The sequence below is a fragment of the Dicentrarchus labrax genome, unplaced genomic scaffold (genome assembly GCF_905237075.1).
Source record: "Dicentrarchus labrax unplaced genomic scaffold, dlabrax2021, whole genome shotgun sequence".
Classification (NCBI taxonomy): Eukaryota; Metazoa; Chordata; class Actinopteri; family Moronidae; genus Dicentrarchus; species Dicentrarchus labrax.
In genome coordinates this window covers 21,066,434-21,079,974 of record NW_026136706.1, presented here as the reverse complement: position 1 = coordinate 21,079,974, position 13,541 = coordinate 21,066,434, and the positions used below count along the sequence as shown (strand labels likewise).

General features: G+C 42.7%; 1 protein-coding gene across 3 annotated transcripts; it reads left to right on the top strand.

The window, feature by feature from the left end:
* Positions 1 to 1,607: 1,607 nt before the first annotated feature.
* Positions 1,608 to 12,268, top strand: tmtc4 (transmembrane O-mannosyltransferase targeting cadherins 4). Of its 3 annotated transcripts, XM_051404640.1 has the most exons (18): positions 1,608 to 1,731; positions 1,862 to 2,065; positions 2,218 to 2,333; positions 3,954 to 4,170; positions 6,017 to 6,104; positions 6,309 to 6,409; positions 7,045 to 7,137; positions 7,351 to 7,512; positions 7,796 to 7,998; positions 8,325 to 8,499; positions 8,919 to 9,050; positions 9,188 to 9,267; positions 9,381 to 9,488; positions 9,587 to 9,728; positions 9,964 to 10,078; positions 11,482 to 11,594; positions 11,726 to 11,795; positions 12,001 to 12,268. In XM_051404640.1, exons 2-18 carry the CDS (start codon positions 1,904 to 1,906, stop codon positions 12,147 to 12,149), a joined length of 2,226 nt encoding a protein of 741 aa, XP_051260600.1. In that variant the 5' UTR covers positions 1,608 to 1,731; positions 1,862 to 1,903; the 3' UTR covers positions 12,150 to 12,268. The 3 variants fall into 3 exon arrangements, 2 of the variants coding, with proteins under 2 accessions (XP_051260600.1, XP_051260601.1); XR_007885273.1 differs by lacking the exons at positions 11,726 to 11,795; positions 12,001 to 12,268 and adding an exon at positions 11,142 to 11,344; XM_051404641.1 differs by lacking the exon at positions 8,919 to 9,050.
* The last annotated feature ends 1,273 nt before the right edge of the window (positions 12,269 to 13,541 follow it).

Below are 13,541 nucleotides of genomic sequence, written 5' to 3'. Positions count from 1 at the left end.
CACGTTTCGAAAGTTGGACCATGTAATGAGTGGGGAAGTCTCTTTCTGTCGAAAAGCGCACCTGGTAGACTATTATTTATCTATCACCGTCCCTAACATTATGTTGGAGACCCCCATAAAGCTCAGATTATAACTCGAACCAGAATAAATGAATTTTAATTTAATTAAAGTAATTTCAGATCAATACATTATGTAATGCTGAACACCTTCTATAGACTAATACAAGACAATGTACCTGAACATAAAACCAAATGACATGTATTATAACCATTACATTCCTGCAACCCTAAACCACTGGATCATTGACATGACCAAGGAACCCAATAACTCTCAATGAGTGTGTGAACGTGTGTGTGTGTGTGTGTGTGTGTGTGTGTGTGTGTGTGTGTGTGTGTGTGTGTGTGTGTGTGTGTGTGTGTGTGTGTGTGTGTGTGTGTGTGTGTGTGCGTGTGTGTTCACATATGGAAGGAAAGCCTGACTACATCAGCGGTTCTGCAAAAGGGAAACAAGGTTGGACAATCAATGGCAGGATAAGAACATAACGTCAGAGGCCGAGCCAGAGAAAGAAGGAGAGAGTGAAAAGGGTTGGAGGAAGAGATCCATTTTAAAGCTAACCTTTATAAAGGAATATAAGAAAAACTAATTAGGCAGAAAGCTTCAAAATCAGTTGAAAATTATTATTGGGGAAAGGGGCAGCATGTCAGGATCTCCCTGAAGTGAAGGGAAGGGTTGAAGAGCTTTTAACAGCTTTTTATTTCTAAATAATATAATAACACAAGTCAGTCAGTCAGTCAGTCACTTTTTTTAATTAACTATAAGAGACAGGGGTTTCAAACATTTTCATCTCAAGGACCCCCACCATAGATTCTGTTTAATGTAGCCCCACTTTTAAAGGATTTTGGAGTTTTATTTTATTTTTATGTTTCAAGATTATAAAGTCTTAACCAAACTGAAAAAACACTGTAAATGAAATCACAACGCCTGACCCAACTTCCAATAAATGTGATAAAAGTTCTCCTTTTAGTGGGGACCCCCTAAAACCCACTCAGGGACCCCTGTTGGTCCCCGGACCCGAGTTTGAAAACCACTGATCTGAGAAACTAAAATGCAACATGTCTCTGTGAGAAGAGCTTTCACAATATGATCTACGTTATGTGTGTGTGAAGTTTTGAATGAAACCACACTGAATACCCCCCCCCTCTTGCCATTTACTCCACTTCAGCGCTGCCACTGTACACCGTCTCAACTATTGGCTGAAACAGAACACGTGACAGTGACGCCGGACAGGAAGTGCCGCAGCCTGAGCGTGTATATTTGTTTACAGCCGCGAGTTGTCCGTCTGCACGTCGCCGGGGATGTTTTAAATCTTCACAGCTTTCGGCAAAACATTTCAAATAGTTAGCGCGTAATACAGATATTACTACTACCGCGCGTCTGTCATGTTTATGCCGGATAAATGGGGATATTACCCGCGAACAAGACACGCTAAAGTTACGCTTTATTAGCCTGCTAATTTCCAAGGTACCTTTCACGTTACACCGTCATGTGTGAGTGGCAGCGTAATTATTTCAAAGTGCAAAGCTAATGACCGCGTTTATTGCAGGTACTGGACTGTTGGCTCCTGCTGCGAGCTGATGTTTACGTTTGCTAGTTAGCCAGCTGGGAAAGAAGCTAACATGGGAGTTACACAAGACAGGGTGACCTCTCTCAACATCTATCTCAACAGATAAGGTATGAATCCACCCAGTGTTTAATCAGCTTGTTTTTCAGGATTTACAACCTATGAGTTGGATAGCATTTGTAGCATCTGACACAGTGTGTATGTCTGTCTGTCTGTCTGTACTCATGCTCTTGCCCTCAGGGACTGGATGATGATACAGAATGACCAAAGACCCCGTGCATCATGGCATTATCTGAAGTTTACTGGGATCACCAAATACCCCTGCCAAAGCTTGCACCAGTCCAGGCCAAGGTCACCGTCGCCCTGCTGGCTCTCCTGTGCTTCATCAACAGTTATGATGGGGAGTTTGTGTTTGATGATTCTGAAGCAATTGTCAACAACAAGGTATTATTCTCTTTCCAGTAGTTTGGTAGTCTGATACCCACATAATATGCAAACCTGCTGCTGTAGAAGCATTTTCTGATGTTGCGTCTGCAGCATCAACAGTGATGTCTTACACATGTTGGCGTCAGTCTAATTTTATGTTTCTGTTCCAGGACTTGAAACCGACAACACCCCTGAATAACATTTGGAGCAATGACTTCTGGGGAAGCAACTTGAGTAGCAACTCTAGTCACAAATCCTACCGACCTCTCACTGTCCTTACATTTAGGTACGGGCACAAATCTTCTGTGTGAACTTACACACTGATGTTATACCATGGTTACAAAATGGTTGTTTCTGATTGGCTAGCTAATATCGTTTGACAGGACACCACGGCATAGTTCCTGTCAACGCTTAAAACATTAAATTATTAAAGCGACATTCCGGTTTGTTTCATTTTGGTGTTTTTCCCATAAATGTGCCTATTGTGGCTCTGTCAATAATAATAACTTTGTACTCGTTGTCTCCGTTGTAGAAATTCGGGGAAACAAGGACTCATGCTAAACATATATTGGGGCAAGCTACGTGAGCATCCTACAGCTATCCAAATAAACCAGATTCTTGCATGAATCATTTCAAAATCTCGGACCAAACGTAACCACAGAAAATGTCTGCCTAGAATGGAAATTAAGGCTAACTGCATAGGGAAATTTGGAGCACAGCTTTGCTTTCTAACTGTGGAAGGTTGCAGCGGCATAAGTGTGATAAGATGGCTGTGTCACTACCACCATCTCCAAATTTGGGTACGGCGATAAGGCAGGACATGTGTGGAGTCGACCTTTCACGTTGACCTCTGCACCCCTCACTTGTCCATCACTGCCAGGAAGTCTCCTGACTGCTCTTGCAGCCACAGGGCACAGGACAGTTCAGGGTCAACCAACATCACCGCAGTCTCTGCTCATAGATGTTCTGGGTCTGCATGCCATTTACATGCTTGAAGATTGGGCAGATGACCCCTCACAAGCTCAGCCAAAAGTGATCAGTGTGACCTTGACTTTGTCTCCTTCTGCGTCTCCTGGTGAGTTTGGTAGCGGGGTATACAACCAGGGGCAAGGAGGGCAAATGTTGGGCCATGCATGAGCAACAATTTGGGTATAACTGTGTCTGGGTTGGCCATACTTGATGCTATGTTTGCTTCTCACAGTGTTGTCACCCATTTAGATTTGCAAAGGTCCAAAGCAATCCTATAAAAAGAAGGTTCTCGGAGTAGGCGGCACGTCTGCCATTTTGGCACTGATTGGTTTGTTTGTCTTTCCGTTTTGGGCAGTTTGTGCAGCCGTACTGATACTTTCATATGGCCTGGTGACCGCTTAATATGCAGAAGCTTCTCATCTCTGCAAATACTCGCTTTCACTTGAAGCGTAGAATGACCACGTAGGGGCTACTCCTGACCTTGCCATGATAAAGGATCCAAGGATGCTAGGATCTTCCTCATCCTTTGTGCGTAGGTATGAGACAGACACATAAGTGAAATGTGGAACACTGCGCTGGTCCCAGTCTAGTGCTGCATAACACTGTGGCAGGGTGACAGTTGGCAAGGTCATGAGTTCTCCCTCCTATTCACCCCAGGCTCTTATAGCTGGAGCTTCATGCAGTCTTAACAAGGTTCAGGCTTCAGTTGAAACACAGCTGAGAGTACCGTCCAATCCTCTACTGCCTTGAGCAATGAGGTAACAGGTACACCACAAAATGACAGACACTATTTTTTCGCGCTGCCCCAATGCGATCACATCACATTAGGCTTTACAATCGTTCATACTCCCCTCACACACACACACACACACTCAACTTCTGTACTTTCCTACATCTCTCATATTAGCATTGATATTTTCCCCTCTTCCTGTTGCAGGCTGAACTACCTCTTGGCGGGAGGCCTGCACCCAGTTGGCTTCCATGTGCTGAACATCATCCTCCATGCTGTCATATCTGCCCTTATGATTGATGTGTTTGCTATACTGATTGGGGGACTTGCCTATGATGAGAAAGGTGGGATGTTGAACCACGCTCCCAAGACCTCTCTGCTTGCTGCCCTCTTCTTTGCTGCACACCCAGTTCACACAGAAAGTGTAAGTAGAGTTCAAATCCATGTGTTTTATTTGCATTAAGTGCATCCAGATTCTTACGTGCTTGGCTCTCACAGTAGCATTAAATAAAGCAAGCAGTACACCATGATGCACTTTATTGTTAGACAATACTCATTCATGTCAGTAAAGCATAACATACTGTACTCATCCTATGATGTAAGCTCCAAAGTGCTCCAACAGTGTTATAACCATACATGGAGCGTGACCTTAAACATCTTTTAATGAGGAATGATGAGTATGGTGGAAGATAGAGCCTGGGTAGTTTTAGATGGGTTTCAAAGCTCTATTGAAACCCTTTCTCTCCATGTAGTGACTTACTTGACTTTCTCTCCTGATAGAGAACAGTTCATCTACAACTCCCAGTCCTGGGATGCCCTCTCTCCACATAGTGCTGTTTAGAGAAACCATCAATTGTCAAATATGAGACTGTAACAAACGTGCACAACTGTTGCCCCTCAGTAGATTTTTCCTCCATGTAGTCACACATTCCTTATTCAATATTCAGAGTTGCATTTCCTACTCTTGCTTTGCTTGTGTTTACGTGTATCTTCATACAGGTTATGAAGTCAGAGTTTGGTACCCAAACTGAATGAAAACACAGCAGAAACAGATTTATCTTCATTTGTAAAAGGCTTAGAATATTGTAAGCATACGTTTTAGGTGAAGTCTGTAATCAGGTAAACACAAAAATAATGCAGACGATTGACTCCTTTCCCAATCCCAGTAGTTTGCTTCTCTTTTTTTTGTCTGTTGCACTGGAACAAGGTTACTAAACAGTAGAAAGCAGTCATTTGACTTGCATTTATATCACACTGTCTATCACAGTGCCAGTAGTCTCACTAAGCCAGACCTGACCAGATCTCCACAGCACTGTGTCAGCGCTGGATAAAATGTCAGTGACCTGTCTCCTTATTTCTCCTTATTTAATTTAGAAATTATGCATTTGAATTTCTAATCACTGCATTTGTAGTAGACCACAGCTGGCCGCAAGGCATCTGCTTATTGACAGAGTTTAAAATCATGACTCATGGTAGCAAAAAACATACACTTACATTTCATTTACATATTTAGGTCAGCTTTTTGTAACAGTTGTGCCCAATTATGCAGGTTCCTGTTGCTTTGAAATGCTTGTGCTGTGTCAGGAACAGTTGCTATTGTGGGCCTGTGCAGCCCCCTTGAGACATTGTATTAGTTGTGATTTTGGGCTACAAACAAAACTTTTTTTAACAGCACAGATTCCCCATAGCAGCATCTTGACATACTAGTCCAGAGGTTTTAATACTAAACATTCAGTGGTTCCATGCCAGGAACAAAAGCCCCGTCTCAGCAGGGAGTGCAGGGCCAAGGTGCATACGATGGCACGGCCTGACTATTAGCTGTGTTGGGATGCTTATTGACCCACCACCATATGTGTGTTTGCTGTAAAGCCTGGCTGGAAGGCAGCAATTCCCCCTCTCAATTCTCTTTAATCATGCAGGTCAAGGACTGGGTGAGACCTGGGGGGTGGGAGGCAGGCACACTGTTGGCTTAGGCCTGCTGTATGTATCAAAGCAGGCAACCCCAGGATGCCAACCATACTGTACCCACACACTGTATAAAATACAAACACAAACAGACCATGCTGATAATGAGAGATTTTTCATACCTCTTTTAATAAGCCTCCAATCATAACTGGATGCACTATGCAAAATAGAATGCAATATGGAAGTTGTTATATAAAATGCATTGAAAGGATGTATATGAAAATGCTGTGTCTTTTGTACTTTAATTTGTTTTTTTACTGTCTTAATGTATCACATCTCCCCTTTCTCCTCTCCATCTTAATAAGGTGGCTGGTATAGTGGGGCGAGCAGATCTTTTGTGCGCTCTGTTCTTCCAGCTCTCTTTCCTCACCTACTGCAAAGCTTTCAACCGAGGTAGGCATCTCATCTAAGTGTTACTCTTTATGTCCACTGTAATACTATGCCATACAAAGGAGTGTCCATATGTGCTGATAAATAAGGTACCAGCACCAAACATTCTTGAGCTGCTTCTTTTTTTGAATGTATCTGTTTGAACACATACATTTAAAAGCCTTAACTGCACATAACCAGCTTGGTCTTGGCTTTGTGCTCCCACAGGGAGTGACAGAGATGACAGGTTTTCCATCCAGTGGGTTGTGGTCAGCCTCTTGCTGTGTACTGCAGCGATGCTCTGCAAAGAACAAGGCATCACAGTCTTGGTACAAAGTCTTTTTTTTTTTTTTTTGTAAAGCCATTTTGTTGTTAGTTGATGATTTCAAATGTTCTAAGGAAGACTTCATCTGTGTTGTACTATAAATACTCATATGATAACACTTTATGAAGACATACCAGTTGATTAGGGCTGCAACTATCAATGATTTACATTATCGGTTAATCTTATTATTATTTTCTAGATTAATTGTTCGGTCTATAAAATGTCAGAAAATAGTAAAAAATCTCCATCCCACTTTCTCAAAGTCCAAAGTGATGTCTTTAAATGTCTTGTTTTGTCAGTCCAAAATCCAAGGATTTTAAGTTTAATATGATTTAAAACTGAGAAAAGCAGGATATCTGTATTTTAGAGGCTGAAAACAACATATTTTGCCATTTGTGCATGAAAAATAACTTAATTGATTATCAAAATATTTGCCGATTATTAATTGACTAATTGATGAATAGTCAACTTATCGTTTCAGCTCTACAACCGATGTGATCTCTTCTTCTTGCTTACATAAAAAAAACCTAGAAGTCATGTTTTTCATATGTGTGATGGGAGCTAAAGATCCATTTTGTTGCTGACCTATATACATTTTAAATGCCATTTCTCCTTCCTTCTCCATGTATTTTGCTCCAGGGTGTGAATGCAGCCTTTGATGTCCTCCTGATCTGTAATGTTAATGTGTATGAACTCAGCCAGAGGCTACTCCTTAGGAAGAATCCACTCAATGTGAGTTACAGTTTATATACCCTCCCCCTCTTTCCTGTCATAAATTATGCACTCCGTTGTATGATTAATGTCACATCACATACATCATCTTTGTGAAGGAATATGAATTTTAGTTCACTGTGCTCATGAAACATGAGAAGTATTGTGCATGCAAGTAACTAACAAACATGGATATTTATTTGTCAGTCACAAGTGGTAATATTTTTCTGACAGGTAAGTGAGATATTGCGAACGGGATTGCTTACACGATTGGCTCTCATGGGTCTTGGAGGACTGTCAATGCTCTATGCACGCTGGAGGATCATGGGAACAGGACCACCAGCTTTCACTGAAGTAGACAACCCTGCCTCTTTTGCAGAAAATATATTTCTTCGAGTGAGTAATTTTTATTTTATTTATTATATATTATTATATTTTTTTTCTGTGGAGGTTATTTATGTGAGATGCACCATTTAATCACAGACTAGATTTCATCCTGTAATTATCTCTATTCTCTTGAAACATTCAAAATATTCTAATCTAATATTAGGTTTGACCCAAGTAATCTAATTTTTAAAGACAGTGATAGAGTTGGATTCTGAATTTGAAATGCTTTTTCCCTCCTCTTTTCCCAACCCTCTCCCATTCTGTGCCCCTCCTGTTCCTCTTTGATTGGCAGATAGTGAACTATAATTACTACTACTCTCTGAATGCCTGGCTGCTGCTGTGTCCCTGGTGGCTGTGTTTTGATTGGTCCATGGGCTGTGTGCCTCTCATTAAGTCAGCCACTGATTGGAGGATGGTGTGGCTGTTGCTGCTCTGGTGCATCCTGATAGGCTTGATAAGCCAAGCCTTATGCTCGCAGGACAGCCAGAGAAGGAGGTAAGCGAGCACAGCCATCTCCCACTCGCTGTAGATGAGAAGTACATGTTGGCCTCTCTAGACTTGCACTTGATTATGAAAATTGTATCATTTCCACCACAGTGTGACCAGAACACCAAGTCTCGATTGACTTTTAAGATCCTCTGTTGGTTTAGAGACGGGTTGTGTGTGCGGTTCACTGCAAAAGTTTAGGATAGTCATTTATTGAGCCTGTGTTTCTTAGCCTAAATTTCTTCACCACGCAGTGTCAGACTGCCATTTTCGATTGTCATGCCCATGTATATATATTCCTTTGGCATTCTATGACCTCTTTCTCTCCCTGCCAGGACACTGACCTTGGGTCTGGTGCTGCTGGTGGTCCCTTTTCTGCCGGCCTGTAACCTTTTTTTCAGGGTGGGCTTCGTCATTGCTGAGAGAGTGCTCTACTTGTCTTCGGCTGGCTACTGCCTGCTGCTGGCCTACTCCCTTGGACACTGCTGCTTCTGCTGGTCCAGATTCAGGGTAGGGCTAAATCATACTAAAAAGATCACACCGAAGGAAGGGATACCGCACTCTGTTGAACGCTCAGTTTCCAGCAAAGATTAAACTCAGTGATCTTTCTATTTCTGTAAGCCACCGGGTCACACTGCCTCGGTTTTAAACTCTTTTATTTAACCACCTGTTTATACAGCTTTGATGATTCTATAACTCAGTGATGCAGAGCAGGGTCAGACAGGAGAAATGACTAATGACTCACCTGTAAAGAGATGATAACAGCAGGTGGTGTCCACGTGTTGCATAGATACATTTGCAGGATATTAACTCTGAGTCACAGATGATTTATTTTTAAGCTTAAGGGTTATAATGACTTACAGCACATGCTTATTAAATGTCTTCTTTTTCCTTTTCCTTCTTTTTTTCCCCTTTCTTCCCTGTTCCAGAAGCTGCTGTGTGTGTCTGTGCTTGCACTGCTGTGTGTGTATGTAGCTCGGTGTGCTCTACGCAGTCACCAGTGGCGGTCAGAGCAAAGCCTCTTCACCAGTGCCCTGCCTGTCTGTCCGCTCAATGCCAAGGTAAATGTGTTTTTGTGTGTTTGCCTGCCTCTTTGCAGCCTGTGTTGGTAAAATGTTAGTCCACATGTGGAAATAAATTGCAGCCAAGCAACTGAAGTCATGCTCTGTGTCTAATGTGCTGATGACTGATTTCTCAGGTCCATTATAATGTAGGTAAGAACCTGGCTGACAGAGGGAACACCACCGCAGCTATCGGGTATTACAGAGAGGCAGTCAGGTGTGTCCCCTAACAAGCATTAGTAATCCAATCAGCTACTTAATAGATGAATTATGGCAGTATATAAGAGACAGAGCTGAGTTGTGTTAACTGCAGTTTTCTGGGGCTTTCAGGCTACATCCTACCTACGTCCATGCCATGAACAACCTGGGCAATATCCTTAAGGAGAGGAATGAACTCATAGAGGCAGAGCAGCTGTTGTCTAAAGCTGTTTCTATTCAGTAAGTCGCCTAGAAATACAACACTCAACAACCATTTAATTTCACTGATTCCAGCGTCAAATATCTCCCGACTGAGCTTTGTTTTTTCCTCTGTGCAGGCCTGACTTTGCTGCAGCTTGGATGAATTTGGGTATAGTTCAGAACAGCCTGCAGAAGTTTGATGAAGCAGAGCAGAGCTATTGGAACGCCATCCGCTTTCGGAAAAAATACCCAGACTGCTACTATAACCTGGGACGCTTGGTGAGACTCTAGGGTGCAAATACGGTTTAGGAGTTGCTGCTTTTAACAATAGAGAGGCAGCTTTAATAAACAGAAATACAGGTTTGACGGGGTGCAACTTGGATCCTAAAATTTAAAACAAATAAAACATTGAAAACCTGTATTATATGTATATATATTTATAGGTTGGTTTTTGCAATACAGTGAGAGACTAATGGAAGCACTTTATAACAGCATTCCTCTCGTGTCATGATAGTATGCTGACCAGAACAGACATGTGGATGCCCTCAACGCGTGGAGGAATGCAACTGTGCTAAAACCTGACCACAGCCTGGCTTGGAATAACATGGTCATTCTGCTGGACAACACTGGTATCAGCAAAAATACAGACACACACACACACACACACACTAACGGTACATACATACATACAGTACATAAAACCATAAAAATGACTTGTAATTTATTTTTTTTTAAAAACACACCTCATGATTACAGCCTGTTCCAATCACTATATTTGACAGGAGAGAACACTAGGAAAGAACTAAATTTTTTTTCATGTAGCTAAAAGTTTACAGCAAAAATATAATAATTTCTGTAATTTCATGTAATAATAATAAGGGGAAGAATAATAAGCTTTATCCATATGTCAGTTTTTATTTGAATTTATGAGTCACTTTACTTTCAAAGAACTCTCTGTTCTGGGTGCAGCTTGTTCCAGCATTAACAGCCAAGAAACACAGCGTTGTTATTTTGGAAAGGCAGGAAATCTAAATGGCCAACAAGATTAGACCGGAAGAGCAGGAATCAGTAATGCTTGAAATTTATGTATTAAAGCTTTGTGTTGTGAGTTTTGAAGGCACTCTTCCCTGCCGTGTGGAGAATGCTCTGATTTCCAAAAGCTCGAGCCGTTTTGTCAGAAGCTGCTCCCGCGGGGGCGGAGTCTCCCAGGAGGGCACTGGAACTGTCCAATCAGGGCCCAGTATGTTCCTGATCAAACATGGGCAAGCACAGCCAGAACAGCGCCCCCTCAGAGTTCCCCCACCGCATTTGTTCCCCAAATCTGACAGAAATAATTCTACCCCTCTCCCCGGCTACCACAGCAGACAAAAAAAAAAAGAAAGAGAAGAAGAACAAAAGGTGTCATTTTCAAATAGCAAGGAATTGGGAATATTCTTTCCTGTTTGATGTTCACCCCCCCTCTTTTGTTTTGATCATTACACAAACAAAAGGCAGAATCAGTGTAGATTCAGGCAGATGCGCTCAAACACAGTCACACATGTAGTCACATGTTGGCAAGCTGTGTCTGAAGGGCACAGGCCATGACTCAGGACATGACCATCGTTGTCTGTCTGTCTATCTGCCTGTCTGTCTGCCTGTCTGTCTCTCTCTCTGACTGAGTGTCTCTCTCTTTCTTTCTCCATTTCTGGCCAGACATCAGATGGGTCTGTGACAGAGATCAATAACCCAGTGGGCCTTGTGTTCAACCTTAATTAGGAGACTAAACCGCTCCTCCATGTGTGGAGAGGGAAAAACTCTGCTCTAGACACTGCTGACAAATAAAGCAAGCAGTCGGATTCTCTCCGTACCAGCTGTTATTATTACAGCCGATCCCTGGATGTTGACTGCATTTAAATGTTAGTGGCATATATGTTGGCTACTATGATGTTTAGATTACACTCAAAATAAGTGTGAGCATGTGTCAAGCTGTACGTGTGGTATGACTAGATATTAACGTCTGCCATTTTTTGTACTTGTCTCTTCTGTCTTCGAGGTAACTTGGGTCAAGCGGAGCTGATCGGCCGGGAGGCTCTGAAGCTCCTCCCCAACGACCACACCATCATGTTTTCATTGGCCAACGTCCTGGGGAAATTACAGAAATACAAGGTCAGCCAGTGTAGTAACATTTCACCCCAGAATATAGTTTTTTTTTGTGCATGTTGATGAATTTACTCCTTACCCCCTTGTTTGGAGTGGTACGTTTCTGATTGAGTGTTTTTTTTATTTTTTGTCCTCAGGAGTCAGAGGGCTTCTTCCTCCATGCTCTTCGGATCAACCCAAATGCTGCCAGTTGCCATGGCAATTTAGGTAAGCTACTACAACTTTGGCTGTATCACATATTTTACAGAGTGGATGAGAGATTGTAGGCACTCGAAAGCTAAAAGAATAATTGTGCCTGCCAGCAGAACCAGTATTACAGCATAATACAGAAGCCTACATGACCTGTATTAAATGACTAGAGTTTAAATAGTTGCTGCTTCTCAGCTCGAACCATGTTTCTGTTTTTCCTCAGCTGTGCTGTATCATCGCTGGGGAAAGCTGGAGCTGGCAAAGAAACACTATGAACTGTCTCTAAAGTTGGACCCTGAGGCTCCTGGGACCAGAGACAACTATAACATGCTGCGACGCAAACTGGACCAGCTTAAACGCCACACACCCTGAGGGAGCCTACCAGGACCCCTGCCTGTTTTAAAACAAATTTTTCCATTGTTCCACTTGGTATTATTTTATCTCACTAATTCTGGCTTTGTACCATTTGGAAATAAAGACCATGATCTGTGTATCAGGCTCTAGTTTTGTTCTTTTTTGAGGAAAAAAACTTGCACAAGTCGCTTATTTGCAAATTGTCATTTTGTAGCTTTAACTATTATTAGACACTTTTTCATGTATGAGACTGCTTGTGTTACCAAGTAACTAATTTTATTTCACAGGTGTGCGATGTGTCTGTGGCAGGTGTGCTCTATGCCTGTGCTGGTTCCTTGCTCGTGTGCACTGTGCTGTTTTGTTACTCCACTCGAAGGCCATGTGGAACTGATCCACGGGGAACCCCATCCTCTTTTCATCTCTGACCCTGTGTTGTGTCAGCTGGACGAAGCACCGTGCATGTGTGGATCCAGAGAATCGGCTGTAAAAATGTATTTGATTTGGCCCTTTTTCAAGAGTTCCAAATGTTCCTGTACTCAAACGCTGCTATAGCTTGGACCAAGAGCGCTAGTGTGCGCACGGCCACAATATAATTGTTTATTCATGCAGGAAAACACTTGACTGTCCGTGAGGGGCATCAGCTGGTTAATGCTTACCACTGGTGGAGTAATGTAGTTATCATGTTTGTTTTTTAATGGCCGTCTCTTTTGTTCCTGAGTGGGATGGCACTGTGAGGTTCAAAACCCCCTTTGGCTCCCTATTCCTCCTGAAGCCTCTGTAGTTAATGGGAGAAAGGTGTTTGTGCTGGGAAGTTTTTCTGAAGTGTCCACGAGGAGACGAGGGGTCAGCCGAGACAGGAAACCCGTGGCCGGTGCTGTATGAAAACAGCTCTATAGCACAGAGCCTTCAAAGGGAGATGGGGATGATCTCCCCAGGGACTATGCATGCACGCACACATGCGCCCGCTCCTCTTGAAGAACGCTGCTGAGGGAAAAGGCGACCCCAGTGTGAAACATCAGTCAACAAGTGTGCACCCGGGGTCAAAGTTCAACGCACTTCTATTTTTTCACCTGCTTCCTACAGCTCGCAGGGAACTTTTGAAGCTCTGGCGGGCTGGTATGGCTTTGCTTTAGGGGCTGCTTAGTTTGTTTACACATACAGTACAATACACCAGTCGATGCTTTGATGCTCGGAAGATGTTACTGATACGCACATCGGGTGGGGGGGGGGGCCACAGCACACACGACCAACGATGTCCTTTGTATATGACCTCCTAAATATGCAACTAATATCATATGATGAAATTTCCTTGTTACTCAACTCTGTTTTTATTTTTGCTGCTTTGATGTAAAGAGTCAGTGGTAGATATAGCTGAAACCATAACAAATAGCCCATGCACACAGCACATTC